Consider the following 27,975-nt stretch of genomic DNA (forward strand, 5'->3'; position numbering starts at 1 on the left):
TAAATGCAAAAAAGTTGGCTTAACCAGTGAAAAGAAGTTGGTTCAACAACCGTTGGACTAACCTATTATTACTTGTAAATTCGATTAATAAATGCAAGTTAACAACCAAAGAAGTTGGGTTGGAGGTTGGAGCATGCGCATTGTAACGATCACGAGGTTGGCGCATGTGTAATGAAGCGCGCGCCAACGGACAGATTCAGACTGCTGGACGGAGACATTTTAGCATCTTCGTGCGAGACTAATGGATCTACTCACAGCCAACGTGTTTCTGCTCAAAGCCATCGTTTTATGTAAGTAATAAGTAGGCTATATGCATTGAAGTATTTTGTAAAAGTAGCATGTATCTGCTTGATCGCAGAGCCGTGGTTACGGCTAGTTATGCACTGTATCATTTTTTTTGCCACGAGGATGCTTAACTTTTAAGTCTCCCAACTTCAGCAAATAGCATGTTAAAAATTTAGAATAGAACCTGAGGCAATCGTGGTAAGTTAAGTTAAGAACAAGTTTGTTTATTTCAAAGTAACTTTGACGTTATTGCACTGACACATTTACTATTTAATTTGGCAATTTTTGCAGTACACAAATATAAAGAAATATTTTAAAGTCGACTCTTTATCTTAAATTTAAATTCACACACGCTACAGTGGCCTAATATTAGAATTTTTACGTTTCAGACTGAGATCAGAGGCAATAAACATCTGCAAAAAAAAATTCCTGTGTCCTTCGAAGCCTGGCTAGGCTCTCACGTGTTTTGCAGACTACTCGACGGTGTCTACAAGACTGCAATCGTCTCATTTAAAGTAAGTATCATTTTATAGAGTTGATTTAGATTTAATATTATTAACAAATACATGTGCAAAAATCAATGAATTTGAACTGATTTGCAAATGTATTTTGCTATCCACAAATATGCATTTAAACTTGTGTCTTGATCTGTTGTAACACATTTGAAGCCAATTAAACAATGTTACAACCAAGACCTGATTTATTTCTATCACCAGATATGTAATGAGTTCAAACGCATCACTAGTGTGGACCTCCTCGAGACATTCAGAGCATCAATACACCAGCACACTCCGCAACTCCTCAAGCTATACAGAGCAAGAAAGGGGGCATTTGGAACAGAAATGGAAGATCTTCTCAACAAGCTTGATCAGCAGGTAACTTGTTAATGTCAAAGTTACCAATAGATAGATAATTTAAGAAAACAGATTATTCAGAGCCATTTGCTATTTTATTTTCTATAAAGAACATTTTCGGAAGATATTTTTGAAGGCATATGACAATGTATGTCAAGTGTTCACTAGCTGATTAGACTGATTTTGGTTCTGAACTTAGTATACTGCATACAATACTGATTTCCTATTTAACACATCTAATTTTATTCATTGGCTCATTAGCAGAGGCTTTATGACTTCAAACATACATGCAAACTCATAAAAAGTTTAAATTAATAACCATATTTTTTTGGTTTGTTGTTGTTTTGTACCCATTTTTTTAGACCACAAATATTGTGACTCACAGAAAGCAAACCGTCCTGGAAGGTCTCCCCATGTTTCTACGAGAAGATTCCTCTGTACTTTTTAAAACATGGTGAGTATGTTTCATTACTTCAACAGATATACAACATCTTGCCACATGACCATGAGTGATTAATAGGAATGTTAATTTTTGTGTTAACAGAAAACAGATTGTTTTGATGATTCATTGGATCATTTTTGATTCAAAGTATATTTTTTCAAATACAACATGAATTTGGTCAATGATTGGGTATGAAATTTATTACAGTTAACATGACAGCCTCAGTCACCAATCACTTATATTTTGTGGTAGATTTTGCAATGAAACTGAATGACTGAAAATATACCATCATAGTTGTTATAATTGCTTTTTTGTGATATAGCTTATTCAGGTTAGTACTAAATCAAAAAAGAGCCAATTGTAATTTGTGTATTTACTATATAAAATGATAAACATCTTGCTGATTCTGCAAATTGGATGCATACCTAAGAGCACATTGTTATAGGATACTTTATAGTTCATTTTTGTTGTTGTTGTTTGTTGGTGTCAAGTGATATTGATTTATTCTTTTTATTATAAGGACAAGACTCCAGAGGACAGATAGACCAGAGGGATGAAGGTGGGAATCCTTATTGTAATTGAAGATGATGCCCCCCCAGCACACTGCCCAGTGTCACAAAATTTGCTGTTGTGTTGGAGGAGGTATTGTACTGAGAGATGCTCCAGACTTGCAGTCTGCACTTGCATACCTGTTTGGCCCTCTGTTTGCCTTGGACTTTGAGTACCCAAAGCAACTGAAATACACTTTTGAGGTTATTGAGAAAGTGTTTATGGAGATGGGCACTCATTGCTCTGCTAGGGTACAGACCCTCAAAACTAAGCTATTACTTTGAGATGCATTTGTGAGATGTTTGTATCTTACATTTAAGATGCAAGTAGATAGTTTTTTTTTTTTTTGCAATTTGCTTGCATTGTGTTTGACTCATTTTTGTTTAAACTGTTAACTTGAGGTTGTGATAAACATTGGTGCCACTGTTTCAGCACTTACAGCACAAACGTTAACTTGCACTTATGGTATAAAGCTGCTCAGTTGTAACATATTCAGTGTTTACAATTTAAAATGTAAAACATTTAAAAGATAGAACATTTAAAGTATTTATGACCAGTTGAATGTTAACACTTTGAATGTAAAAGTACTCTTTAAAAAAAAAATATTCTTCTGCCCTACTCTTTTTTTATCTCTTTTTTAAGGATAAGGAGTATGGCTAAAGTGGTAAACATTGTTTGTTTTTTCCATTTCCTGCTGGTTTAAAATAAAAACCTGGACCAAAATATCAAGCCTGTAGTATCTTAATTTTTTAACCTTGTAATCAACATCTTTAGTCAACTGAACATACTTTATTAAGTCAAGTGAAAATAACATTAAAAGTTGAAATTGTATAATTTTGTAAGTTTTTTTAACTATAAAAACTCAATCAGCTGAACAAAAGATTTTAAATTGGTAAACATGTGACTTTACTCAGTGAATTAAGTTAAGTGAACTACTTTGTTTAAAAGTTGAGTAAACTCAAAAAAGCTGTGCAGCAAGTTGCCTTACAATTTTAAGTTATGTCAACTTTAAATTTTTTACAGTGTTGCCGCATGAAGCTTTCTTTTGTTGAATGTCACCATTGTCGAGTTTCATACACTGATTCTTCATGTCTTTTTGTTTGTCTGGTTGCAATATTTATTAAAAATTAACCTTTTCCAACACTGATGACTTCATCTCAAACTATTCTGTAGTTTCCACAAAATTATATTTTACGATTAAGTACAATCATGTGAGAATTTTATAATTATTACAATATTTTGAAACCCACAGTATTCTCTGAATCCAATTACATGTAAATGTTCTTTGACATTAAGATTTTATTTGAATGATGAAAGGAAAGAATCAAAAGCCCTACTTAATCAAACACTGATCACAATAATGGTGTTTTTTTACGGCGTTGCTTTCTATTAGGGTTACAAATGAAGAGTTACTAGAAGTAACTTGAAATATTAATGTAGTTAATGTAATCTTTAGCTGAAAATTTCTATATAAAGTTCATTGTGACCATAACAGATCATTGTGTTCAGCTTAAACATGACAGCTCCTTCAAAATGAACTGAAAAATGTAGTATATCCTACTCCACGTTGTTCCCCTAAAGTAAATATACATGCATGTGAAATATATATAGTTTATACATATATGTACATATATACTTTGAAATCAAATACCTAAAATAAAATAAATACCTCCCAACCTGAGAGCAATTCCCGGCATCTGCAGCCACTGCTACTTTAGGATAGCAAGAATCGTTGTTGTTTTTTGTGGCAATATAAATCAGACCTCCAAGAATACTCACACCGGCAATCACACCAACAACTCCCAGAAATCTGTGAGTATAGATTAAGATGTTTAATATTTGTTACTCACAATATATTTAAAAATCCAGGATGTTCATTTTTTCTTATGCCTTCCACTTCAATCCATATAACCTTCAGATGGACAAGCGTGTTTTATGTTAGAACGTCTCATGCACTAAAACTAGCCCCAGTGCCAAAAAGATTGGCATCTGCTCTGGCGATGCGGTGAATGCATGCATGCAATGTTAATGTACTACATTTTACTTTGGGACCCACAATGAAAGTGTATTATACTCAGGGGTGGGCATGAATTTCAAATAGAAAATACTTAACCCTTAACATGCACAGGGCAAATGGGCGGGATATCACTTAATATACACTTAATTCAGTTGAAACTCACCAACATAATGATCAGTGTTTCCTTGAATTATATTCTTGACTCTAGATGTTTAAATGTTGAGTTTCTTTCAGCATTCTGTAACTGTGTGCTTTCAAAATATATTTGTTTGGCCAATGCAAATAAAAATCCAATCAATTGGTGTTAGTTGGTGAAGTAGCTCTTATCTGGTTGCTTGATTCAACTCTATCATCTGTTTTGTGTGCTTAATTTGAAATAACACTACAATATGATATTATTTTGACGTCGAGAAATATTTGCATGCAAAATAAACTTGTGGGAAAGGAGAAATTACAAACACACAGACATGAAGAATCAATGTATGAATCTCAACAACGGTGACAAACAACTGTTGTTGTCTTTTGTCACCATTGTTGATTCATTCACTGATTCTTCATGTGTGTGTGATTCTAAACCCTCCTGTAGCAAAAGTTTATCTTTGCATGCACATATTTATCAACATCAAAATATTATCATATTGTAGTGTTATTTCAAATAACATTTGTTCTGATGTTTGACATGCGGCATTGCTTTGGCATTCCTGTGGTGCAAATCTGGCAAACAGGAGCGGACCGCACAAATGCCATCATTCCAAGCGGTATGTGGGCCAGATGAGGTAATATGGGGAGTAAGGTCTGGGCCGGATTTGGGCCGTTACAATTTGCTATCTGGGGTGTTTCCTGTACAAATGACAAGAAATTCTTGAAGCCTGAATTAAAATGACTCACAATACCTGTAAAAGAGTGGGTTATTAGTGGTCATTATTAGGGAATAAATGACCTTGGAATGTCACAACTTGCCAATCAGAATCAAGTTTTCCAGTACGCCGTATAATAAAAAGAATGCAGTGTTTCTTTTCTTAACATCGATGTAATTTTCTCAAGCTTTAAAACCCAACTGTAAATCAGTTTACTACTAAATTTTTTTAAATATTTACATTTAATCACTACATCTTCGCTGCAGACCATTTACAAGCAAAGTACGCAAAGAATTGTGGGTTGTCTGTATCCACGAAGAATACAACTCATGCAACCTCCAAAAATACAGTGATCCATACTCTCAATTCTTTTAACTTAAATAGTTTTTATGCAGTGAACTGCAATTTTAGAATCCGCAAAAACAGTACATTATCAATAGCAATACAAACAACAAGTATGTAATGTAGATTGTATGCGTTTACCTCTAACAGCGTCTGAATCTGCCATGATGATTTTTGTCAGCGAGGAGAAAGTGAAAGGCACAAAGAAAAATGAGCCAAGTGTGAGTTGCTGCCTGTCGAAAAACAGCAAGTGTTTAGAGGAATACAGTAGACAGGAAAGCAGCGGTTACAGCAAGAAACCGTTTCACAGTAACGGAGTCTTTCACTTTGTTCTGCCAATCAGCAACATCCTCACAGTGGCCACAACCAATCACATGTTACTGCCGGGCAGAAAACAGCAGTGTGCAGAAACCTCAAAGTGTTGAGTGCTACGTTAATCAAGTGTGTCATTTTGTGTCCAAAACTTCTTTGTATTTCTGGAGAAAGAAATACTGAAATGATGAAGCAAGGCAAATTGTTAACTGAGTAATCAACTATATTGTACTGGTGTTGAAATTAATTTTACATAATGTTAAAATATGGTGGAATTTGAAGTGCATCCTCCACACTGCTTGTCTTGACATATACATTTGCATTCACTCGGAAAGCGCCTCTAAAGGACAGGTTCTCAAAGTGCGCCGTGTGATAACAGCAAATTAAAGACATTAGAGCTGAAGCCAATGCTGGAGATACGATTTCTTTCTTTTCTTTATCAGTTGTGTTTATCTTAGACAGACTGATGTAGAGGTTTCATTTTCTTAGTCATTGTAGTCCAAGTCTTGTGTTTTTTGTTTGCACTGTTTTCACACATTTTTTTCATTTGTTCATTTAAATGAATCTTATTGTTGATTGTTAGCATAAGCATTCTGTATCGGAAATATTTTTAGATATCAAAATGCAAACCATCACCCTGATTTTATGATGTTCTTTCAGGATTAGCAGCAGACAATCCAGATGAGATCAATAGTTGAGCAGCCAACACCATTAGATTATATTCTCATTTGCATGACCATAACAAATGTACTTTCCAAAAACACAGTAACAACACAGTAACAATACTGTAACTGTACGATTTACAATTTGAAAGTGACGAGCCCAACTCAAGGAAACACGGACCACCATGGTGACATCCAAATTACTTTTAGTGGTGGGCATAGATTAATTTTTTAATTAAAGAGGTTGTGATGAACTGTTTACAGTCAGTAGCTTTGTCTCAATCAGTCCAAGCTCTATTTCTCCTTCTTCCACCAGTCACTCAGGCAGAACAGCTTGTTCACATTTTCTGGAGACAAACTAGATCTCCTCTTCTGCACAATATGGCCGGCTAAAGAAAAAAGTCTCTCACATGGGACAGTTGTGGCAGGAGTCCCCAAGTATCTACGGGCAATGTGGGCCAGCCTACCATAGACAGCAGAATGCTCCGACCACCACTTCAGTGGACACTGATCTAGACTGGCACTGGACTCTACCTTGTACCTCTCCGCAGTTTTGGCTTCTGGTGTCTCCTCATCTGATTCGGAGTCTGATCCTATCAGTAGCAGGGCTGTTTTCTTCTTGGGTGGCTCAGGGTTCTCCTCCCCGAGTGGCTCCAGAGCAGGTTCTTCTCCCTTCACCAACTCACTTAGCTTTGCCCACACTGGCTCCCTCTCTGCTCTGGGCAAACACTTGAGGTCCTTAAATCGTGGATCTAGAGCAGTTGCCACCTTTGATAAATAAAAAATAATTATTATTGATTTATGAAAATTTCACTTTCCAAATCCAACCTCCATATTTCTTCATGACTCATTCATCTATTCATTGAACATTATAGACTGTTAAGCCAGTAGATCGGTCAAACAATGCAGTTATCTTCTGGTCAGTCTGACATACCTTAAGCCATTCCAGGTTTAGATTCTCCTTCCGCTGGTTGAGGTCCTTGGTGAAGGCAGCCTTGAATCGCACAATATAGGCAGGATCATCATCTGAGATCCTCATCGCTTGCTGGAGGTGGCACAAGGCAGGTAGAACCACAGAGCAGGATACATACTTATCCCCACCAAGGAGCTCAGTGATGTACCTACACAGAGAGACAGACACACACACACACACACACACACACACACACACACGCACACACACACACACACACACACACACACATAGACAGACAGACAGACAGATAGAAACAGAGCAATAAATAACTAATTACTAATTAATTTAACTCAGATTACACATTTTTAAAGTTCTTAATCACATTACATTTAAGGGCGTGGTTCTTAAATACAAAGTGACATTTAAAAGAACTTGTATGCCAATTCATGAACACGCTATCGTTGTAGACCATACCTGCATGGCTCCAGCAGTTTCTCTAGCTTTGCCAACTTCTCATATTCAGCATTTGTTGGGAGGGCCAGATTGTGCTTCTGCTGAGAAAGCGTTGTGTGCAGTGCGTCTCTGTTGTGCCTCACACGCTTGATCATCTCTAGGGTGGAATTCCACCGTGTTTGAACATCTTGCACGAGTGGCTCCTGAACTTGTCCAAGGGAGGCTTGCTGGACATTCAGCTCGTCTGAGTTGGCCGGACTGTGTTTGAAATGTCCGACCACTTTACGGCACTTGGCCAGTGCACCATCAAAACCACCTGTCTGGACCACCTGTCTGTTCCAATAGAGCTGATTTTGTCAGCTATCCCCCACTGATTAGCGACGTCGAGAAACTGCCTGGCACACGCTTCTGCAAAGTGACGCTCCTCTGTTTTCATCACACCTAACGGACAGACAAAGTAGATAAGAAATATATTCACTACTAACAACTAGCAATCATCAAGAAGCAAACATAATGTGGTGGTAATTTGTGGTGTCGTGGTAATTAATCGACTAAGTAAGTAAATTAAATTATGTAATTTAAAATTACATAACGTAGCCTACCTAAAGCGAACGAGTGAATTTCCCAGCTGGCATCGATGAGGTGTACAGTAACGCCGAGGTAGTTTTCATTTTTGACAGATGTCCAATGGTCGCCAGTCAGTGCTAAAAACCTAGCCTCTACCATCTTCTCATATTTTGCGGCTTTCTCTGCGGCGTACTGGTCATGTATTCTCCTCATGATAGTTCGCCTCGCAGGTAGTTTGTAAAATGGGTCACCTGTGGCCGCCTGGAGAACAAGCTCGAGCCCATCATCTTCAACCACGCTGATGGGCCGGCAGCTGGTGGCAATCCACTGAGCGAGGAGATTAATTAGCTTGGCTGATAGAGCTGTGCTGACGGGCTTGACTCGGTTGAACTCAGACATAGTAGTTTGACGACGACCACTTTTCTCCTGCACTACATCAGTGCTTGGCCCGGCATCTTCCGCATTAGCTAAGGGATGCTTAGCGGTCAGGTGGTACTTTAGACTTGAAGAACTCCTACAGTAAGCCAATTCCGCATTACACAAGGTGCAAATAACCTAAGTTTTATCGAGGTTTCCATTAGGAAGCTTCTTAAAAATAAACTTTCCCTGAAGCAAACCCGGCGACTTCACAGCAGCATCCATGTTAACGCGTCAATGTGATGTAGTAATTTCACAGTAACGTTAGGCATACGGTTTTGAAGACTCGTTCCCGCCCCCTACATTGTAATTTGGCTAGGTATACATCCGCGCTAAAAAAAATATCAAGGTGAAAGTCATCATAGCTTGCGTAGTATAGACCCAGCTCCCAACACGACTTTGAGAATAGATTAACGGCGACCTTTTTTTATCGCGCGATAAGAGTCTCACTGCGGCCCAGCACTAATTACTTTCAACAAATATTAAAGGGATAGTTGACCCAAAAATGAAAATACTGTCATGAAATACGTGGCGTTCCATACCTAAATATCTTTGTTTGGTTGAACACAGAGAATGAAATTTAGATGAATGCCAAACAGTTCTTCGACCCCAATGACTAGTACAGTATGATAGTCAAAAGCTGGATACTCTTGCGACAGTGAGAGTGCACCAGCATTGCACCAGCAATTTAATCTAATTCCCACAGTTGTGGTCTTGAAATAAAATCCAGAGACCACTAAGTCTGAGACCAAGACAAGACCGAGACCAAAGACAGCCGGTCTCGAATACTACATCACTTACTGTGGCCATCCCTGCTGACAAAATTACCATCATTAAGTTACCAGCATCATTTTAGTTTGACTTGGTCTTTATTGTGCCATTAAAAAATGTACACACGATATTACAAATGATAAATAATACTTGACAATAATGTGTGTGTGTGTTTATTTACACAGAAACACTGAAGAGTTGAGTATATTGATTGCAAATCCAGCATATAGAGGTTCAGTAAATGTTGTGTTGAATGTGTGTAAGTGTGTGAGTGTTTGTGTGTCAGAGACGCTGTAGAAGGACAAAATGCCGGCAGAACAATCCACATACACTCCTACTCTATTAGATGGAGATGAAATAGCAGGTATGTTCTTGGATGTATTGTTGTGCCAAACGTTAAATCCATTGGTATTGCAGAAAATACTCCAGGATTTGTCATCAAGTCCAAATATACTATTACTGCCTTCTTTCCTGCTGGTTTCTTTATAGCTCACGGCTATACGGGCCCACACTTTCCATTCAGCCTCCCAGTAACAGCGTCCAGTCAGACTCTCTGTACTCAGAACCTTCGGGACACCTTCAAATCTGTCTGGATGATCAGGATACGGCTGAGGATCTTTCACATATGTGACCTTTTTGTTCTCTTCAGACAGCATGAGGTGAACGTTGGCTGTGTTTGGATCCAGTGAGAGATCACAGAAATCTGACCGAAAAACGACAGCATTAAAACATCTACAAGAGATTAGAACATGTAAAAGGTATAAATGTGTGAGAGAAAAACTTACATTTCTGCAGTCCCGGTTTAACCCTGCAAAGTCCTCCATAGTCTAAACTAAAAATACATACAAACAGTCGCACATTAAAAACACTTACTGGCTGAAATGATATACGTCTACTGTCAAGATGCTGATATGCTGATTTTCACCAAAAGATTCATGGTGAATTTTATGTTCTTGGCAAAGTTTGGCTGCAAACATTTTGTAGCCATTTTCCCAGAAAGGGATTAGATTACTCCAGGACTAGGCTTGTTTAATTTAGAATATTTAAGTAGCTTTACAATCACGCCTTACAAAAAAACATTACTTCTGTGCATTTTGAGACATAACAATGGTACTGAATACATTTCTAGATATGTCCCCAAGTAGAAAAATTCTTCTGACGTTTAACGCCTCCTTACTAAACAAAGGGACGCCAATGTGAGTTTGCATACCGACGCACAAAATTGTAAGTCTAAAAGCTGTTTTTTTTAACACCTCGATTCGTTCTTACGGTTTGACCCACGGGTAAAAAATTGTCCAACCAATGAGATTTCTGCTTTTGTTCACTTGCCTGGAGCTGCTGAAGTTACACAAGCTGCTGAAACACGACTTGGTGGCGCTCAAGCCCAAAAGGGTTTTGCCGAGCACACATTGACCACGAGGAGGCAAGATGAGTTCTTCTTCTGTGACAAGCAAGTGTAAGAAGCATAAAGTTGCGCTGCGCCACCTTGTGTACCGGTTTCTTTTTTCATTAAGTGCCATCTACGTTAGTGAATAAATTTGCAAGTTCAGTCAGTTCATCTCCAGTTAAAATTGTTTGGGAATGAACACAGGCAGCAGATTCTTTTTTTAAGAGCCACATAACATGAACTTACATTTTTAAATGACCTTCTTTTAGTTATCCTGTTGTGTGTACATCTTACCTCTCATAGGTCAAAGTTGTATTCAAGTTGTTTTTCCTCATAAACAAGACCATACGAAATCTGTAGACTTTCATGTTAATCCTGCACTAAAATTTTGGAAAATCCTGCAGAATTCCACAGAATAGTATGTTTTTACATTTGTCCACAAAAACAAATTTGTGTAAATGTATTCGAATAGCCTTAAATGCTGCCTGTCTATACTGTATATTGTAATGCACTTGATAGCAGATTTGGTTCTGCTAATTTAAAAGGAGGTAGATAAGCTTTGTTATTGATTGATGATAAGACGACTGTTGACTGTTTTGGTTTTAAACGTCTCAAATATCACATTGTTCTTTGTCAGGCTCACTAAAATCTGTCATGGCAAACAGCACATAGTAATGCATTTATGTTGTGTTTGTATACTTGGAATTCGACGGATTTAATCGGTTGTTATTGACATGGAGTTTTCTGCAGGCGCTCATTCTATATAGAGAAGACCACTGGTGCTGAGCATGCTCGAAAAAGCTGAGTCAGGCGCTCTTACGAGGAAAGTCTTTGGACGCAAATGCGACCGGTTTAGTAGCATTTCTGGACCCCTGAAGAGGAAAAATCTGAACAGAATCATCTTGTTGTTGTCAAGATCTCACCAGGAGAGAATTAAACACAAACACCATTACAATCTTGACTTACTACAGACGCCACTTTCATATGATTTCATCTGTGTATAAAATATGTTAGTCAGAAGGTTTTTGATCAGGTATATATATTATCAAAAAAAGGTTTGGTTTAATGTCACTAATATAGTGATCAGTGTATGTTTTAGTAGAGCTCTTGACTTTCATTATGTTAATCTCTTCTTCATATACATCTAAATAAATAGTTGTTGTTGTGTTTTCTGTTCTTGTTTTCTTCAGTGATTGAGTTTTAAAACAGCAGGTGTTCATCATTAATGACTCAATCATCACTTCAACACTGCATATAATCTGTAGTGTGCAGTCATAAAGACACTACGTAATATTCATGTACTCTCTTACTTAACTCAATGCATCAAGATGACTCTTTTAAGATGATTTAACGGAGTCAAGTTGAGTGAAAGAACCTTATTTGCAGTTCAGTTTACACATACTAGGCCACAACTGCATTTTGCTACTTCCCTGCAAATAGTTTTCAGTTTAGACAGCTCTAACATTTACTTTAGTCTAGGACTAGTCTAAAGCTCTGTATAGAAAAGCACTTTTTAGACATTCAATTATTGTATTTTGCGTGCATGCGTTTGTTTAGTGTGTAGTTTGTATAAGTATCAGCCTCAGACGTTACGCCCACAGACTGCTGGCAGAACGTCTCAGAATCGGCTTCATAGGAGTTTTATAAGGAATTTGTTCTGGTTACAGTAACTTTTATATCATTGAGTGTATGAGAGAGCAGCTGAAGTGACAGTATATGTCAGAATTAGTGTTGTGTTTCATACTTGAGTTTGTTGAGTGTGTAGTTTGGATCATCTTGATAAGCGAGCAGCTGAAGTGTTGAGTGTTGTGGGTGATTGTAGCTCAGGTCGAGTTCTCTCAGGTGTGACGGGTTTGAACTCAGAGCTGAAGCCAAATAACAACATCCTTCATCTGTCACCATACAACCTGATAACCTACAAACACACCGATATAAAAGTTAAGATCATGACCACTTTTTGAAGGACTTAAATATTGTAGTTACACTGGTGAACCTGCTAAAGGTCTTCAGTTTTACTCTTACAAACCTCAGTATCTGAAGTTGACAGTTTGTGTTCTTGAGAGCATCAGAGATCAGCTTCACTCCTGAATCCTGAAGATCATTGTTACTCACATCAAGCTCTCTCAGAGGAGAATCTGAAGATTGAAGAGCTGAAGAGATGATTTTACACGACTCAACTGTGAGATTACAGTCAGCAAGTCTGAAAGAAATTAACAATTTTAGAAAAACTTTACTTGTCACATTCAGTCTCTTCCCTAAACATGACTGTAATACTCACAGAGCTCTTGTGCAGTTGTTGACAGCTGGTGTGAGTCTTCTTCTGCCCTCCTGTGTTGTGTTGTATTTCTTCAGATCAAACTCATCCATCACCTCCTCTGACATCTGAAGCATGTAGGCTATTGCTGAACAGTGAGTAGCAGAGAGTTTCTTTGAGTGTTTGTCTGATCTCACAAACTCTTCAATCTCTCTGTACAGAGTCTGATCATTCACTTCAGACAGACACAAGAACAGATTGATGGATCTTCCAGTGGAGATGCAGTCAGAAATGTTCAAATTTTGTATTTTGCCTTTAATGTACCGTGTGGTTTTCTTGATGGTTTGTGATGTGTCCACTGTGTGTGTCAGTAGATCCTGTAAGAGTCTCTGATTTGACTCCAGTGAGATGCCCAACAGAAATCTCAAGAAAAGATCCAGATGACCAGTTTCACTCTCAAGAGCTTTAGCTACTGCACCTTTAAGCAGATTATACAATGGTTGAAAATCTCCAAGCGCTGTGAGAGAACTGCATGTACAGCAGTGAAACCAGTAGAATGCAGCGAGGAACTCCTGAAGACTGAGATGTATGAAGCTGTAGATCTTCCTCTGATGAATGACAGATTCCTCCTTAAAGATCTCAGTACAGATGCCAGAATACAGCGAGGCGTCAGTGATGTCTATCCCACACTCTCTCAGATCCTCCTCATAGAACATCACATTGCCCTTCATCAGCTGTTTGAAAGCCACTTCAGCCAGTTTCACAATCACTTCTCTGTTGATCTCTGGATCTCTCTCTGGATCATACTTCTCATTCTTCATCTTCATCTGAATCAGCAGGAAGTGGATGTACATTTCACTCAGAGTTTTGGGGATTTCTTCACTGTGATCTTGTGTCAGGATCTTCTGAAGCACAGTGGATGAGATCCAACAGAAGACTGGTATGTGACACATGATGTGGAGGCTTCTCGCTCTTCTAATGTGTGACATGATTCTGCTGGCTTGATGCTCGTCGCTGTTTCTCTTCCTGAAATATTCCTCCTTCTGAGCGTCATTGAATCCCTGGATTTCTGTCACACGCGTGATGTATTTGGAGGGGATCTGATTGGCTGCTGCTGGTCTAGAGGTGATCCAGATGATAGCAGCGGGAAGCAGATCTCCTTTCATGAGGTTTGACATCAACACAGCCACTGATGAAGTGTCAGTCACATCAGAAACTTTCTCACTGTCTGAAAACATCATAGTCATTCTGCTTTCATCCAGACCATCAAAGATGAACACAACTTTACACTCCTCATAAACCTTTGAGTCCACATCTTGAAGTTCAGGATGAAAGTCCAGCAGAAGTTTGTGAAGACTGTAGCGATGCTCTCGAATCAAGTTCAGCTCTCGAAACGGAAGCAGGAACATGAAATCTACGTCCTGATTGGCTGTTCCCTCGGCCCAATCCAGAATGAACTTGTGCACAGAGACTGTTTTTCCAATTCCAGCGATGCCTTTAGTAAGAACACTCTTGATTTTGTCTCTTTGATGTGATTGAGCTTTAAAGATGTCATTGCAGTAGATTGGAGAGTCTTGTAAGTCTTGTGTTCTTCTGGGCTTTTTCTCCATGTGTAAAACCTCATGTTCTTCATTCACTCCTTCACTCTCTCCCTCTATGATGTACAGCTGTGTGTAAATTTTCTTCAGGAGTGTTTGATTCTCTTGTGCTTTGATTCCCTCAAATAAACTCTCATACTTGTTCTTCATGATGCTTTTGTGTTTGTCTTTCACTCTCTGCAGAACATCATCCACTGACTTGAGAAAATCCTGCTGCTCGTCCTCAGTCCCCTCAGGGAGGTCTGATTCAGTGGTGTCCTGTCTGCTAAGCGTCTGACAGGATGATCTCCCCACTTCTGAGAAAAGAACAGAAACATACAACGACAGTCAGGATAATTACTACTGGAAAACATCACAAATTTTCCACGGAATAATTATGAAGTAAAACTTGAAAGAATTTATTCAAAAGCAATGCGAGCATGACCATGTCCATTTACTGGTATTTTGGTTAATAGTTTCTTTGAATAGGTTGGGTCACTTGCTTTTGAATATGTTGTTTTATTAATGTGTGAATATTTAAGCAATACAGTTTGAGAGGACGCTGGAAATGACGTCATTGGTTGACTGAACAGCAACAGAATGTTTGGTTATACATTGCTTAGGGTGCTGTACCTACCCAAAATTGTTAGGTGCAGCTGTCACAGCTGTGTTTTTTTATGAATAAAACACGGTAATTGACCGATCAGAATTAATCAGCTTTTGATAACAAAAGGATTTGTCACATGTATAAATGACACATGCATAAATTTGAACCTCTTCAAAAAATGTAACAATGCGTCAATTTGACACAGAGTGCTGTGATTGGTCTCCTTGAACCCCTTCTTCTGGTTAAAAAAACTCTGCGATAGTGTTGCGTTTACTCGTAGACTTTTCAGAATTAAATGTTTTTTTCTTCTATGTTTAACAACTTAAGATGTAACAAACTGTTTACTTGCCGCTATCACTGATAATGCTTCTCCATCAACGTAAACAACAAGCTGCTGCTTCTTCGGCCCTTGTCTTGGTTACACAAGCAACACGCTCGTGGATACTGACGACTAACGGTCATTATATGTCGACGCAGACAATGACGCAGAAAAAGGAAAACCAGCACGTTCCCTACGGCATAGAGGTTACAGCTTAAGTCTGACATCCTTTACTGTACCTGGGGTCAGAGGTCCCTGCTCCATTACAGAGTTCTATGGGCTTCAACATGGACTGATGACTCCTCATTGACACACTGCTGGGTTCTGGAGATGATGCTCTAGGTCACAAAATAAATGGTAAAAAATCTGCTTATAAAATAAACCTCTTTTCACATGTTTACATGCATATCAATACACCGGCAATGCAGAAAACGCGTTTACATGGAAGTTTGAGACTTGAAGGGCTGCGTTCACTCCCGAAAAAACGTGCAAAACTTTTTTGAAACGGAAACGGTGGTGCGGTTGAACAGCCTGTTGTGATGACACAAGATGTATTAAAACAGCCGTTGCCTTGTGAAATGGAACGGGAAGCCAGTGTTGGGTAAGTTACTCGTAATTAATTCATTTTTCAGAATTACTAATGACATATTCAGTAGAGTAATGAGATTACTGTACAAATTACTCTCTCCAATAAGTCTTAAATTACCTATTATTAATCCCTTGCTATATCTTATATCAACCTTGATTAGTTAAGTGATTCACAAAACGACTCTTAGTCAATTCAAATAAATCATATAAACTTATATAAATTATTTTATTAACTGACTTGTTTTACAAAATTGAAAAAGATACATAAATGCATGCATTTTAAGGTTAGACTTAACCGCCCAAACCGTCTAATTTACATCTTGGATAGTAATTTCAGGGCGAAAGACCATTTTCAGATTTCAACCGAAGATTATGAGGGTGATGAATTTTATATCGAAACTGACCCACATTGATAAATGATTTACTATAAACGCTGCAATATTTCATGAAAAAAGAAGAATTGTACTTTTTTATTTCACTAGGACTTTAAGATAGTCACTACAGGACAGAAGTGCATTTTCAGATTTTATCGAATGAGTATAAAGGGACGCGGCTTTTAAAAAGAGAATTACCCAAGTTGGGAAATCTATTTACAATTAACGCTGCAATTTTTCATGAAAAAACAACATTTTTTTTATTTCTCTGGTACTTTTACAGGGTCTTAACAACTCTCAATGACAAGCAAATAGTTAGGACTGATAAGTCTTACTTTTCGTTTAGCCCTATGAAAGATGTTATGGCCAGTTTTGAAGAATAAAAACAGACTAGTCTAGATTAGTCTGAGCAGTTTATGGAACAGGTTCCTGTCTCGATCTAACTTTTGGTGAAGTCGCAAACTTCTGCTTGCAGATAATAAGAGATGGAAAATCGTATGTGAATAAAGTACTTTTTTTCATCCAGACAGTATGACATTCAAATATCTTGACAGAAAAGAATTACTGTTGTTTCAATTACAACAGGGAAGTCCAAATAAATATAAAAACCACTTCGTTTAACTTTCTTAAGAGTTGCTTGACCATTCGGGTGCGCACGTGAAGAAACGGCGCGTTTAAAATCCAAAGTAAGAAAGCGCAGAAACACAAGTGACAGAAGTTAGTTTATATATTTATACTTGACGAACTTACCACACGACGTCTTTTTAAATCCTCTTTGAAGGTTGTAGGGTAGTCTCGTAATGGCGTCTCCTCTCTTATTACATTTTAGTTCACACCCAAGCAGAATAATGGGGTTTATAAGTCCCACCCCTATTTTAAACTCCTTCCGATGATGTAAACTGCGATGACATCATCAACTCAACGTGTGACGAGATGGAGATCTTTAGAGTCTCAGTTGTGCTCTTGATGTTCCTCCCTGTTTCTAACATCATAACCAACGACAAGATCCACACAAAAGCAGCCGTATTACAAACACAACAGTCGTTGACATGTGACAAATAGGAGATAATCTAAACATGGATTTAAAAAAGTATAGTCGTGTGCTCAGTTGAGCCTTTTTCTTAACTCCGGTGCCACATATGATGTAAACTACTGTAGAACACTTATAGTTGGCTAAATGTTAATGATCTTTTATTTGAAGTTTATTTGGATAAACGCATGTGCTAAAATAATGAATATAAACGTAAAATATATTTGTGTCATCGAAATATTAAAAAAGGTAATCACTTCGGCTTTTATATGCTTCAAGCCAGCTCGTCAGATCAAATTAAACATCGGATTCTATAATATATATATATATAATATAAAGTCAGTATTTCATAGAGCAACAAATTGTTGTAACCAAATATGGTTGAAAAATATGTTTTTCAATAATAAAAATTCGTAAAGCACTATTGAAATAACATTGAATATACATTTTCTTTAAAGATACATTGCAAAACTGTTTAAAAGAGATTTATGGATAAATTAAAATATTTAAAGTCACAGTCATAAAATATATTTGTAAACTAATAGCCTTAAATATTATTTGTATTTAGGTGTCAATAGGTGCATCCTGTTGTGAAGGCTGCAAACGTCATCCGTTAAAAAAACGTGAAATGTGTTCCTTAAAAGACGTCATCACTGCGGTTCAATTCTTAAGTGAAACATAACGGTTGCTTATCTGAAATAAAACCTTAAACAATAAATCTCAATGATGCAGCCTTCGAATGTGGCCTTCAGAGTCCGTAGACTTCACATTGGTAAAGGGCCCAATGTATGTCTATATGGGCTTCTGACATCCGTATTCTGCCACCTTGCGTTATCATTAAAAAATGCAAGATTTGTGTCACAGTCTTTGAAAACTCGTTGATTTATTATTTTCTACGTAACATCATCCAACGCACACACACATGTATATACAATTATGACATCACGTCAATAAAGCTTTTTTGATTCAGAATGTATACCAGAACACAGACAGTCAGACAGAGAGGCAACTTCAGCTTGGACCGTGACGTCATGACGTCGCAACGCTACAATCACCTGCGTGTGAATCAGCAGCATCACAGCCTACTCAGTTAAGCGTTTGAGTAAGATTGTTCCTCATCACTAGCCCGTTTCAGTTCAAAACAAAATTTGATATAAAGCGCGATTTTATAAAATACATCTTGAAATTGTGACAAAAAATGACTGGAAACTTCATCGGGGGGTAGACAAGTGAAACCGAAACTGAAAGCAATTTGGGGGATCAAGGAAGAGGCTGAAAATCCAGCACTCAGGATTCAAAGGTGCTTTTTGCGGTGAGTAAACAACTAACGTTAACTTGAAGTCATCGCTACACAATATAAAAGTATATGCCTTTTTATTACGATTAAATAGTATGTTTGCTGCGATGGATGTATCGCGTCTCTTGGTTCGAAGTTTTGTGTTTACATGAGGTGAAGTTTAAACGCAGTATTGACTAAATCAAATTTTACTCGCTTTATGATGGTGCGTGTAAACAGTCACTTAAATATAAATGTGTACTATATATAGTCTGTCTATATTACCCGGTGGGAAATATGTCCGCGACCTGTCATTGTGCTTTAATGCACCAGGGGTGACACTTTTTAAATCCTCCATATGATCAAGCAGGACGTGTTTGAACGTGAAAATATCCGTTCGTTTTAAATAGTCCGAAAAAAGAGAATAGGTTCCGATCTTACTGTAGAAGGCACATTCGTTAAAGAAAGTTAAGCATATGGTCATTAAATGAGATGCTCCATCCCAGCTGACAGAAGTTTGTTATAAGAACGATAGATGTTTTTCATGTTTTTGAAAACGTTTTAAAAGCATACAAAATGTCCAGTTTTCTATGTTTTAAGAACGTTCCCCGCTAACAAAGCTCACTATCATGGTGTTTCCTTGAGTTCGTATCTTCTCCTTTAACTTACATGACTAAGAGTTTTGAGGCATGTTGAAACTATGTACATGTGATGTGTTGTTGTTATGACAATGCAATGACACACCACACAAATAAAGTTTCTTGGTGAGCATTAAAAAACCCTAAGTTTTGAAATCAGAATCAGTAATAGTAATATGAGTTCTTGATCCAGAAATAATTTTATACCATCAGGTTGTTTGAGGACAATCTGATGGATAGAATATTAGGTTAAAAAAGGATGTTATAAAAGTGTATACATAATATGAAGAAATATAGACATCAAGAATCAGGATATGAATCTAAAAAGTGATGAAAATCAACTAACTAATTCTGATATACAGATCAACTGCATTGCAAACTGGGAATCATGAATGAGTCTTGTACTGATGTTACCCAGCATGGATCGCGGCATGACGTTTTATTTTGTTGATTGTCAACATTGTTGAGATTCATACACTGATTCTTGATGTCTGTTTTTGTCTAAATGGAACTGGATTTATTTCCGTCCAGGTTTCACTAACTATTTTTAAACATAAAGTGCAAATTAAATTCCTAGATTCAACACCACACTCACACCAAATGAAATCATTGATTCAAACCACAACATGATTGAGATTTAAATGACCACCAACAAACTTCTTTGGATTAGAATCTCCTCCCATTGCCAGGACATCAAAACATCACAGTTACAATACGTCAAAAACGTAACAGGAAATTACAGGAAATTCGATAAATGCAGAACACAGTGTAAATAAAAACTAAATATATTTTCCTTAAATACTGTGTATGTTCATCAAATGTCAATGTCTGGAAATACATCCATAAAGCTCTTGCACAATCGTTTATCTTCGTATCCTCGTTATCAGTCCTAACTATGTTCATAACAAAACTGGACTAAAGAAACATTCGACTTTCACAATTCACAAAGTCATAAAATTTTATCTCAGGTGAAGGACACAACTAATTAAGGATGAGATTTTAATGTTAATTTAAACATTAAAATGCTGCAGAGAACTTCTTTGACTTTAATATAATAATATTAATTATTAGTAATTATAACAATTATTAATAAGTGGCCCGCTTCCGACTTGTGTGTGGAGTTTGCAGGTTCTCCCCGTGCCTCGGGGGTTTCCTCCGGGTACTCCGGTTTCCTCCCCTGGTCCAAAGACATGCATGGTAGGTTGATTGGCATCTTTGGAAAAAAATGTCCGTAGGGTGTGAGTGTGTGTGTGAATGAGTGAGTGTGTGTGCCCTGCGATGGGTTGGCACTCCATCCAGGGTGTATCCTGCCTTGATGCCCGATGACTCCTGAGATAGGCGCAGGCTCCCCGTGACCCGAGGTAGTTCAGATAAGCGGTAGAAAATGGAATGGAATGGAATTAATAAGTGGCCATATGTGATTTTGTTACAGAGATAAAGGATGGGATTGTTTTTTAAAACTTTTCTATGGTATCTGATAGCAGTTGGACCCGGAAACGGTTTACATTCGTTATGGTGCGTGATGTCAGGCTTAACAAGCAGATGCCAGGCTTATTAAAATACGAATTCATACGCATTCATAAGTTGCTTTGCATTGACTATTTATGGGAAAAAATGGGCGTGTACAGGGCTTTAAACTTTTCATATAAAATAGATGAATGTAGAAACTTTTCTTCATGATTTTTTGCAGTGTGTTTTTTCCTGGTTATTTTAAATCTTGAAAGAAACGTAGCCTGTGTTTTATAGATTTCTTAAACTTTAAAATGAGAGAGCAGCAATTTGTGCAACAGTGAAGAGAAGTGATCGTTTTGAATTATGTTTTGTTTTTTGTATTTCAGATCTGGCCACTTTCTCTTTTGATAGATGTGAAGGAAGACCAGCCGTGCTTCTATAATGAGTGTCAGTGAGGACATTGAGGAGATGGAGGACGACATTGCAGCAACTCCAGTATCCAGCTGTGTGTCTATGAGAAGTAACAGATCAGTAGTTATGTCTTCTGAATTCACAGATGAAACAGTGACCTCCGACCGCAGGTAAGACAAAACTCTTCGGGGCTTATTGATTCATCTCATCATAGAACAGATGGAAAACTACACACCAAAGGACTTATGTTTAATTATATTTGGAAATAACACAAACAACATCTGGACTTCTTAAGCAACTTTTTGAATGTTTATTATATTTTCTGTGCAAAAATTGATAGTGAATAATAGTTAGAAGTTTTATTAAGTTTCTGTAATTCAGAACGGTGTGTTTGTTCAGTATGCAGAGGGATGTTCTGACCCAGTCCAGTTGTGGAGTTTGTGAGCAGGTTCTGACAGATCCAGTCTCTATCACCTGTGGACACCTTTTCTGCAGACACTGTATCATCTGTTTCTGGAATCAGTGCAGAACATCAGAAGACTTTAACTGTCCTCAGTGTAGAAAAAGATTCAGAACACGGCCTGTTCTACAATCACACAAAGTCAAGAAAGGATCCAGTATTGCTCACCTCTGGACAGAATCAGACATGACTGAGGAGACTGAAGATGTGCAGCAGGATTGTCATAATGAATCTGTGGATGATGTTCTCCAGAGAGTCAAAGACAAACACAAAAGCATCATGAAGAGCAAGTATGAGAATTTATTTGAAGGAATCAAAGCACAAGAGAATCAAACGCTCCTGAAGAGAATTTACACACAGCTGTACATCATAGAGGGAGAGAGTGAAGGAGTGAATGAAGAACATGAGGTTTTACACATGGAGACAAAGCCCAGAAGAACACAAGACTTACAAGACACTCCAATCTACTGCAATGACATCTTTAAAGCTCAATCACATCAAAGAGATAAAATCAAGAGTGTTCTTACTAAAGGCATCGCTGGAATTGGAAAAACAGTCTCTGTGCACAAGTTCATTCTGGATTGGGCCGAGGGAACAGCCAATCAGGACGTAGATTTCATGTTCCTGCTTCCGTTTCGAGAGCTGAACTTGATTCGAGAGCATCGCTACAGTCTTCACAAACTTCTGCTGGACTTTCATCCTGAACTTCAAGATGTGGACTCAAAGATTTATGAGGAGTGTAAAGTTGTGTTCATCTTTGATGGTCTGGATGAAAGCAGAATGACTGTGATGTTTTCAGACACTGAGAAAGTTTCTGATGTGACTGACACTTCATCAGTGGCTGTGTTGATGTCAAACCTCATGAAAGGAGATCTGCTTCCCTCTGCTCTCATCTGGATCACCTCCAGACCAGCAGCAGCCAATCAGATCCCCTCCAAATACATCACGCTTGTGACAGAAATCCAGGGATTCAACGACGCTCAGAAGGAGGAATATTTCAGGAAGAGAATCAGCGACGAGCATCAAGCCAGCAGAATCATGTCACACATCAGAAGAGCGAGAAGCCTCCACATCATGTGTCACATACCAGTCTTCTGTTGGATCTCATCCACTGTGCTTCAGAAGATCCTGACACAAGATCACAGTGAAGAAATCCCCAAAACTCTGAGTGAAATGTACATCCACTTCCTGATGATTCAGATGAAGATAAAGAATGAGAAGTATGATCCAGAGAGAGATCCAGAGATCAACAGAGAAGTGATTGTGAAACTGGCTGAAGTGGCTTTCAAACAGCTGATGAAGGGCAATGTGATGTTCTATGAGGAGGATCTGAGAGAGTGTGGGATAGACATCACTGACGCCTCGCTGTATTCTGGCATCTGTACTGAGATCTTTAAGGAGGAATCTGTAATTCGTCAGAGGAAGATCTACAGCTTCATACATCTCAGTCTTCAGGAGTTTCTAGCTGCATTCTACGTGTTTTGCTACTACAATAAACAAGAAACTTCACAGTTTTTGGATGTAATTGACACTTTACTCAAAGGTGCAGTAGATAAAGCTCTTGAGAGTGAAACTGGTCATCTGGATCTTTTCTTGAGATTTCTGTTGGGCATCTCACTGGAGTCCAATCAGAGACTCTTACAGGATCTACTGACACACACACTGGACACATCACAGACCATCAAGAAAACCACACAGTACATTAAAGATCAAATCAAGGGTAATGATGGTCTGTCAGCTGAAAGATCCATCAATCTGTTCTTGTGTCTGTCTGAAGTGAATGATCAGACGCTGAACAGAGAGATTGAAGAGTTTGTGAGATCAGACAAACACTCAGAGAAGAAACTCTCTGCTGCTCACTGTTCAGCAATAGTCTACATGCTTCAGATGTCAGAGGAGGTGATGGATGAGTTTGATCTGAAGAAATACAACACAACACAGGAGGGCAGAAGAAGACTCATACCAGCTGTCAACAACTGCACAAGAGCTCTGTGAGTATTGCTTCTTTAAAGTCAATATTAAGAGATGCAATATGTCATACACAGGTTAACAGTTTTGGACTCAGCTGGGAGGACCAGGTATCCTCTGAAGTGTTACAGCTGAAGTCTTCAACTTTGATTCAAAGTCACTGAGTAAATGTTTTTGTTTAGAAAGGAGAGCGTATTAGTTGTCATTTATTAACTGTTTATTTGTTTGAAGCTGTTAAGTCTGATTTTGTTAAAAGACTCAGCGGATGAGCACTTTCAACAAGTTGGTATGATTTATTAGGGTCTCCATGAAATGAATGTCTTGAACATATTTCACGTAAAATAACTCAATTGCTGTGTAAACAAAACCCTTTTTGCCACGTCAAAAACAGCTAAGCTCACAGCAACCCGTTTTGGTGCATGTCAACACAACACACATGTAGTTCTGCCACGGCAATGGTTTTGCTAAATTATATTTCCTGAACTCATCTGCGGTTATTTTCATTTTAAACGTCTCAAATAATTTGACCTGAGACTAAAAAAATCTGTCACAGCAAACAACGCATCCAAATGTGTTCACGTTGTACGTATGTATGCTTACCTATAATCCAGGGAATGCGCACCTACAGATCTATTCGGAATTACATGGATTTTAGCGCTTGTCGTTGACAAGTTATAAACACACAACGTGAGAGCATAACTAGTGTGCTGTGATAGATTTTTCAGCCCAAGGACGAATTATTTGAGACGTTTGTTCGTCCCTGTTCAATAGCAATACAAACAGCTTGCCGCAGCTGAACATACTGTATTAAGGCACATAATAAATTAACATACATACAGCTAAACTCCAAGTGCCCATTTGCCAAATAGCATATAAATATAGAGTAAGTTTAACACTGGCTTTGAATATTCTATTTAGCCCGTGACTGACTTCGGCCAGACTTAGTTCGCTTCGCGATCATGTGCTAATGTTATCCTCCTATATATACAGTACAATTACGTAAATTCAGACTGTTGATAAATATTACTTTCATCTGCAGCTTTGTCTCGTTCAGTTGGTCTCGATCCCTCTTGAGGAACAACTTTGAAGCTAATCCTGCTTGTACTGTCCCAGGTTGAAAAAACATCTGGCTTGAAGTGATTCGCACAAATAAGCAGGTTTTTACTAATGGTTTCTGAGGGATTTCCACTAAAAATAAAATAAGTCTACTTCTGTCCCTTCCGAGGTTAGGACTCTGTGCAGCGACTACATTGCATATTATATGTTGTCCATGAACTTTAGCCATGGTGACACGTACACCGCCGTGGGTGGAATTGTGTAGATTAAGGGGCGGTAACATTAAAATAAGATCCTGCATTTACGTCTTAACAGGAGCAAAATGCTTGCAGGGAAAGGCACACCAAAAAAAACTTACTGGTTTCTTGTGTATCACGTTTTCTGAGTTGGTAGATGCATCGGGGACCTGATTATAGCACTTAAATGCGGAAAAAGTCAGGGATAATAATAGTAGAAAGGCATGATGTAACTGAATGCAGCTACAAATATTGTAAATACTGGTTAGCGTTGCAGTAACAAGTAGTCCGTCTTTGATCTTGGCTTGTAATGGTGGAGATTGATGGAAAATGTGCTACAAGTCAAATTAACTGCATTGTATTTTATTTAATTCTTTGTTACAGGCTTGTTGGCAGTAAACTTACTCACCAGTGTTGTGAAATCATCACTTCAGCTCTTCAATCCTCAAAGTCTCTGAGAGAGCTGGATCTGAGTCACAATGATCTTCAGGATTCAGGAGTGAAGCTGATCTCTGATGCTCTCAAGAACCCAAACTGTCAACTGCAGATACTGAGGTGTGTGTCTTTAGACATTTTTCAGGCGGCATAATAAAAGGATAATATAAATATATATTTTTTGCTATGATATATGTCTTTGAGAAATGTTGTGTGTTTCGTCCCTGTGTAGGTTATCAGGTTGTATGGTGACAGATGTAGGATGTTGTTATTTGGCTTCAGCTCTGAGTTCAAACCCGTCACACCTGAGAGAACTCGACCTGAGCTACAATCACCCACAACACTCAACACTTCAGCTGCTCGCTTATCAAGATGATCCAAACTACACACTCAACAAACTCAAGTACGTACTCAACACTAAATTGATATATAAAATTTGCATCACATTTAAAGTTTATTACATAGATAAAATATGTAAATCCTCTATTTTGTTATCAGTAATTCACTCTGTCTGTGCCTCTAGTCTAGACCATGGAGGACAGGCCAGAATTACACCAGGACTACGAAAATGTATGATTTTAAACACACACACGAACACATTCTCATTGTTACCGCCTGAAATTATCAGGGCCGTTGTCAAACATCAAATTAACTTTTGTTTCCAGTTTTTCTTTACATATTTGTGATGAGTTTTGTTGTATTTGTTTGATATATATTTTAGAAGGCCTCCTTAAATCTCCATTCTTGTGTGCAGATACCTGTAATCTCACACTGGATCCAAACACAGCACACACTCTTCTCGTTTTGTCTGAGGAGAACAAGAAGGTCATGCGTGTGGAAGAACAGCAGTCGTATCCTCATCATCCAGACAGATTTGAGTGTTTTGAGCAGGTTTTATGTAGAGAAAGTCTGACCGGACGCTGTTACTGGGAGGCTGAATGGAGCGGACGGGGGGCTGGAATCTCAGTGGTTTATAAAGGAATCAGCAGGAAAGGTCTGAGTGAAGACTGCTGGTTTGGATACAATGACAAGTCCTGGAATCTCTACTGCTCTAGTAGAAGTTACTCTGCCTGTCACAATCTAAAGCGGACAGATATACCTTCAACATCACCTCCATCTAATAGAGTAGGAGTGTATCTGGACTGTCCGGCCGGCACTCTGTCCTTCTACAGCGTCTCTGACACACACACACTCACACACTTACACACATTCAACACAACATTCACTGAACCGCTATATGCTGGATTTGTGATTTATCCAGACTCACCTGTGATGTTGCTGTAGTAGTAAACTACAGAACGGCTTGGTCCCATCAGACACCGTTAACAGATACAGACACTAGTTCAGTGTGGATGATATAGTATTCTATGAATACATTTTTATTAAATTGCTGATTATTGTAGGCAGACCGATGAACTTTAACCAAAAAATGACCTGAAAATTTGCCTAATTTTTTACATTTTCCTGATAATGCGAGAGGCATGATATAATAAGTTCTGTCTGTAGGCTATGTGAAAAAAGAGAGGATATGTTAGCATGGTTTAGCAAGTTTTTGATGTCATACCCTATTGTATTTTGTATTTCGCTAGTAGAATTATGTGCATAGCTGTTTATGTGACAAAGAAACTAATTGGATTGAATTGGACTTAAACTTACATTTATTTCATGCAATGACAAAGGAAATAAAAACTATTCTCTATCAATTTTTACCTCGTGTTTACATGTTTTGTATAACCTAAGTCCTTGGGTAATTTGGGAACACCTGCACTATGGGATCCACACAAAAATAACATATTACTATTCTCAATAAATTCAAGTTACGAATTCTGTCGTAAGTCCACTGCCTGTCTGCTCTCGATATTTGAACATAGCAGTCTGTGACGGATGGTACCTTCACAAACGTTAAGTGAAACTTTATCTTCTGCAATTTCGTCATTAAATAGTTTTGATTTTTATAAGTTACAAAAGACAACAACACATTGATTATGGTTTGAAGTCTTTATTAAACTATCATTTAAGTTGACGCGCACCTTTAACGTACTGTTTAATACAGTTTTCTTACCGTTTGTGTTTGTGTTGATTCGAGGAGCAGAAGTAGCTCCATTATTGTTCCTGTCATGGGGAATGTTTACAGAGTTTTGCTTTCCTTTTTTTAATTATGAATAAATTGTGATTTATTGGTGGTAGTACAGATTTAAACATTATGTTTAAAATAAGTAATACTTAGGTGCTGGCTCGCCAGTATAAAGGTGTGCTTGGATAAGTGTGTGGGGCGGTCATGTAGTGTGCTGGGGTTTAAGTCTATATTTGGATTTTTTGTTAAGGCCATATCTATCACACAGTTCATATCTCTTTATATTCAACATGTTTTTTTTTAAATAAACTTCACTGAAGTGTGTGGAAGCCATATTCTTCATTCAAAATGCCCAGATGAAGGCATGTACTCACATTCTCTCTTCACCT

At 38.0% G+C, this 27,975-nt stretch overlaps 2 protein-coding genes and 1 long non-coding RNA gene across 7 annotated transcripts; 2 read left to right on the forward strand and 1 right to left on the reverse strand.

Annotated features, from left to right (window-relative positions):
- The first annotated feature begins 213 nt into the window (after nt 1–213).
- LOC130438394 (uncharacterized) lies at nt 214–1,141 on the forward strand. Its single transcript, XR_008909325.1, has 3 exons — nt 214–290; nt 675–800; nt 1,002–1,141. It is a non-coding gene; the product is annotated as an uncharacterized LOC130438394 (long non-coding RNA).
- Nucleotides 1,142–7,863: 6,722 nt separating this feature from the next.
- Nucleotides 7,864–17,429, reverse strand: LOC130436991 (protein NLRC3-like). Of its 3 annotated transcripts, none has more exons than XM_056768068.1 (8): nt 17,301–17,429; nt 15,828–15,926; nt 13,110–14,979; nt 12,858–13,031; nt 12,576–12,746; nt 10,230–10,276; nt 8,292–10,147; nt 7,864–8,130 (listed from the first exon to the last, which is right to left on the reverse strand). In XM_056768068.1, exons 2-7 carry the CDS (start codon nt 15,850–15,852, stop codon nt 9,618–9,620), a joined length of 2,817 nt encoding a protein of 938 aa, XP_056624046.1. In that variant the 5' UTR covers nt 15,853–15,926; nt 17,301–17,429; the 3' UTR covers nt 7,864–8,130; nt 8,292–9,617. The 3 variants fall into 3 exon arrangements, with proteins under 3 accessions (XP_056624046.1, XP_056624055.1, XP_056624063.1); XM_056768085.1 differs by lacking the exon at nt 7,864–8,130 and adding an exon at nt 10,774–10,885 and having other exon boundaries at nt 10,057–10,147; XM_056768077.1 differs by lacking the exon at nt 7,864–8,130 and having other exon boundaries at nt 10,046–10,147; nt 10,230–10,885.
- A 1,217-nt stretch (nt 17,430–18,646) lies between these two features.
- Nucleotides 18,647–27,219, forward strand: LOC130436914 (NLR family CARD domain-containing protein 3-like). 3 transcript variants are annotated; one of them, XM_056767960.1, is made up of 8 exons: nt 18,647–18,892; nt 20,623–20,691; nt 21,333–21,527; nt 21,757–23,808; nt 25,462–25,632; nt 25,745–25,915; nt 26,036–26,082; nt 26,267–27,219. In XM_056767960.1, the coding sequence occupies exons 3-8, from the start codon at nt 21,388–21,390 to the stop codon at nt 26,794–26,796; spliced, it is 3,111 nt and encodes a 1,036-aa protein (XP_056623938.1). In that variant the 5' UTR covers nt 18,647–18,892; nt 20,623–20,691; nt 21,333–21,387; the 3' UTR covers nt 26,797–27,219. The 3 variants fall into 3 exon arrangements, with proteins under 3 accessions (XP_056623938.1, XP_056623929.1, XP_056623947.1); XM_056767951.1 differs by lacking the exon at nt 20,623–20,691; XM_056767969.1 differs by lacking the exon at nt 20,623–20,691 and having other exon boundaries at nt 26,234–26,396.
- Nucleotides 27,220–27,975: the final 756 nt, after the last annotated feature.

This window comes from Triplophysa dalaica, chromosome 2 (assembly GCF_015846415.1).
Source record: "Triplophysa dalaica isolate WHDGS20190420 chromosome 2, ASM1584641v1, whole genome shotgun sequence".
NCBI lineage: Eukaryota > Metazoa > Chordata > Actinopteri > Cypriniformes > Nemacheilidae > Triplophysa > Triplophysa dalaica.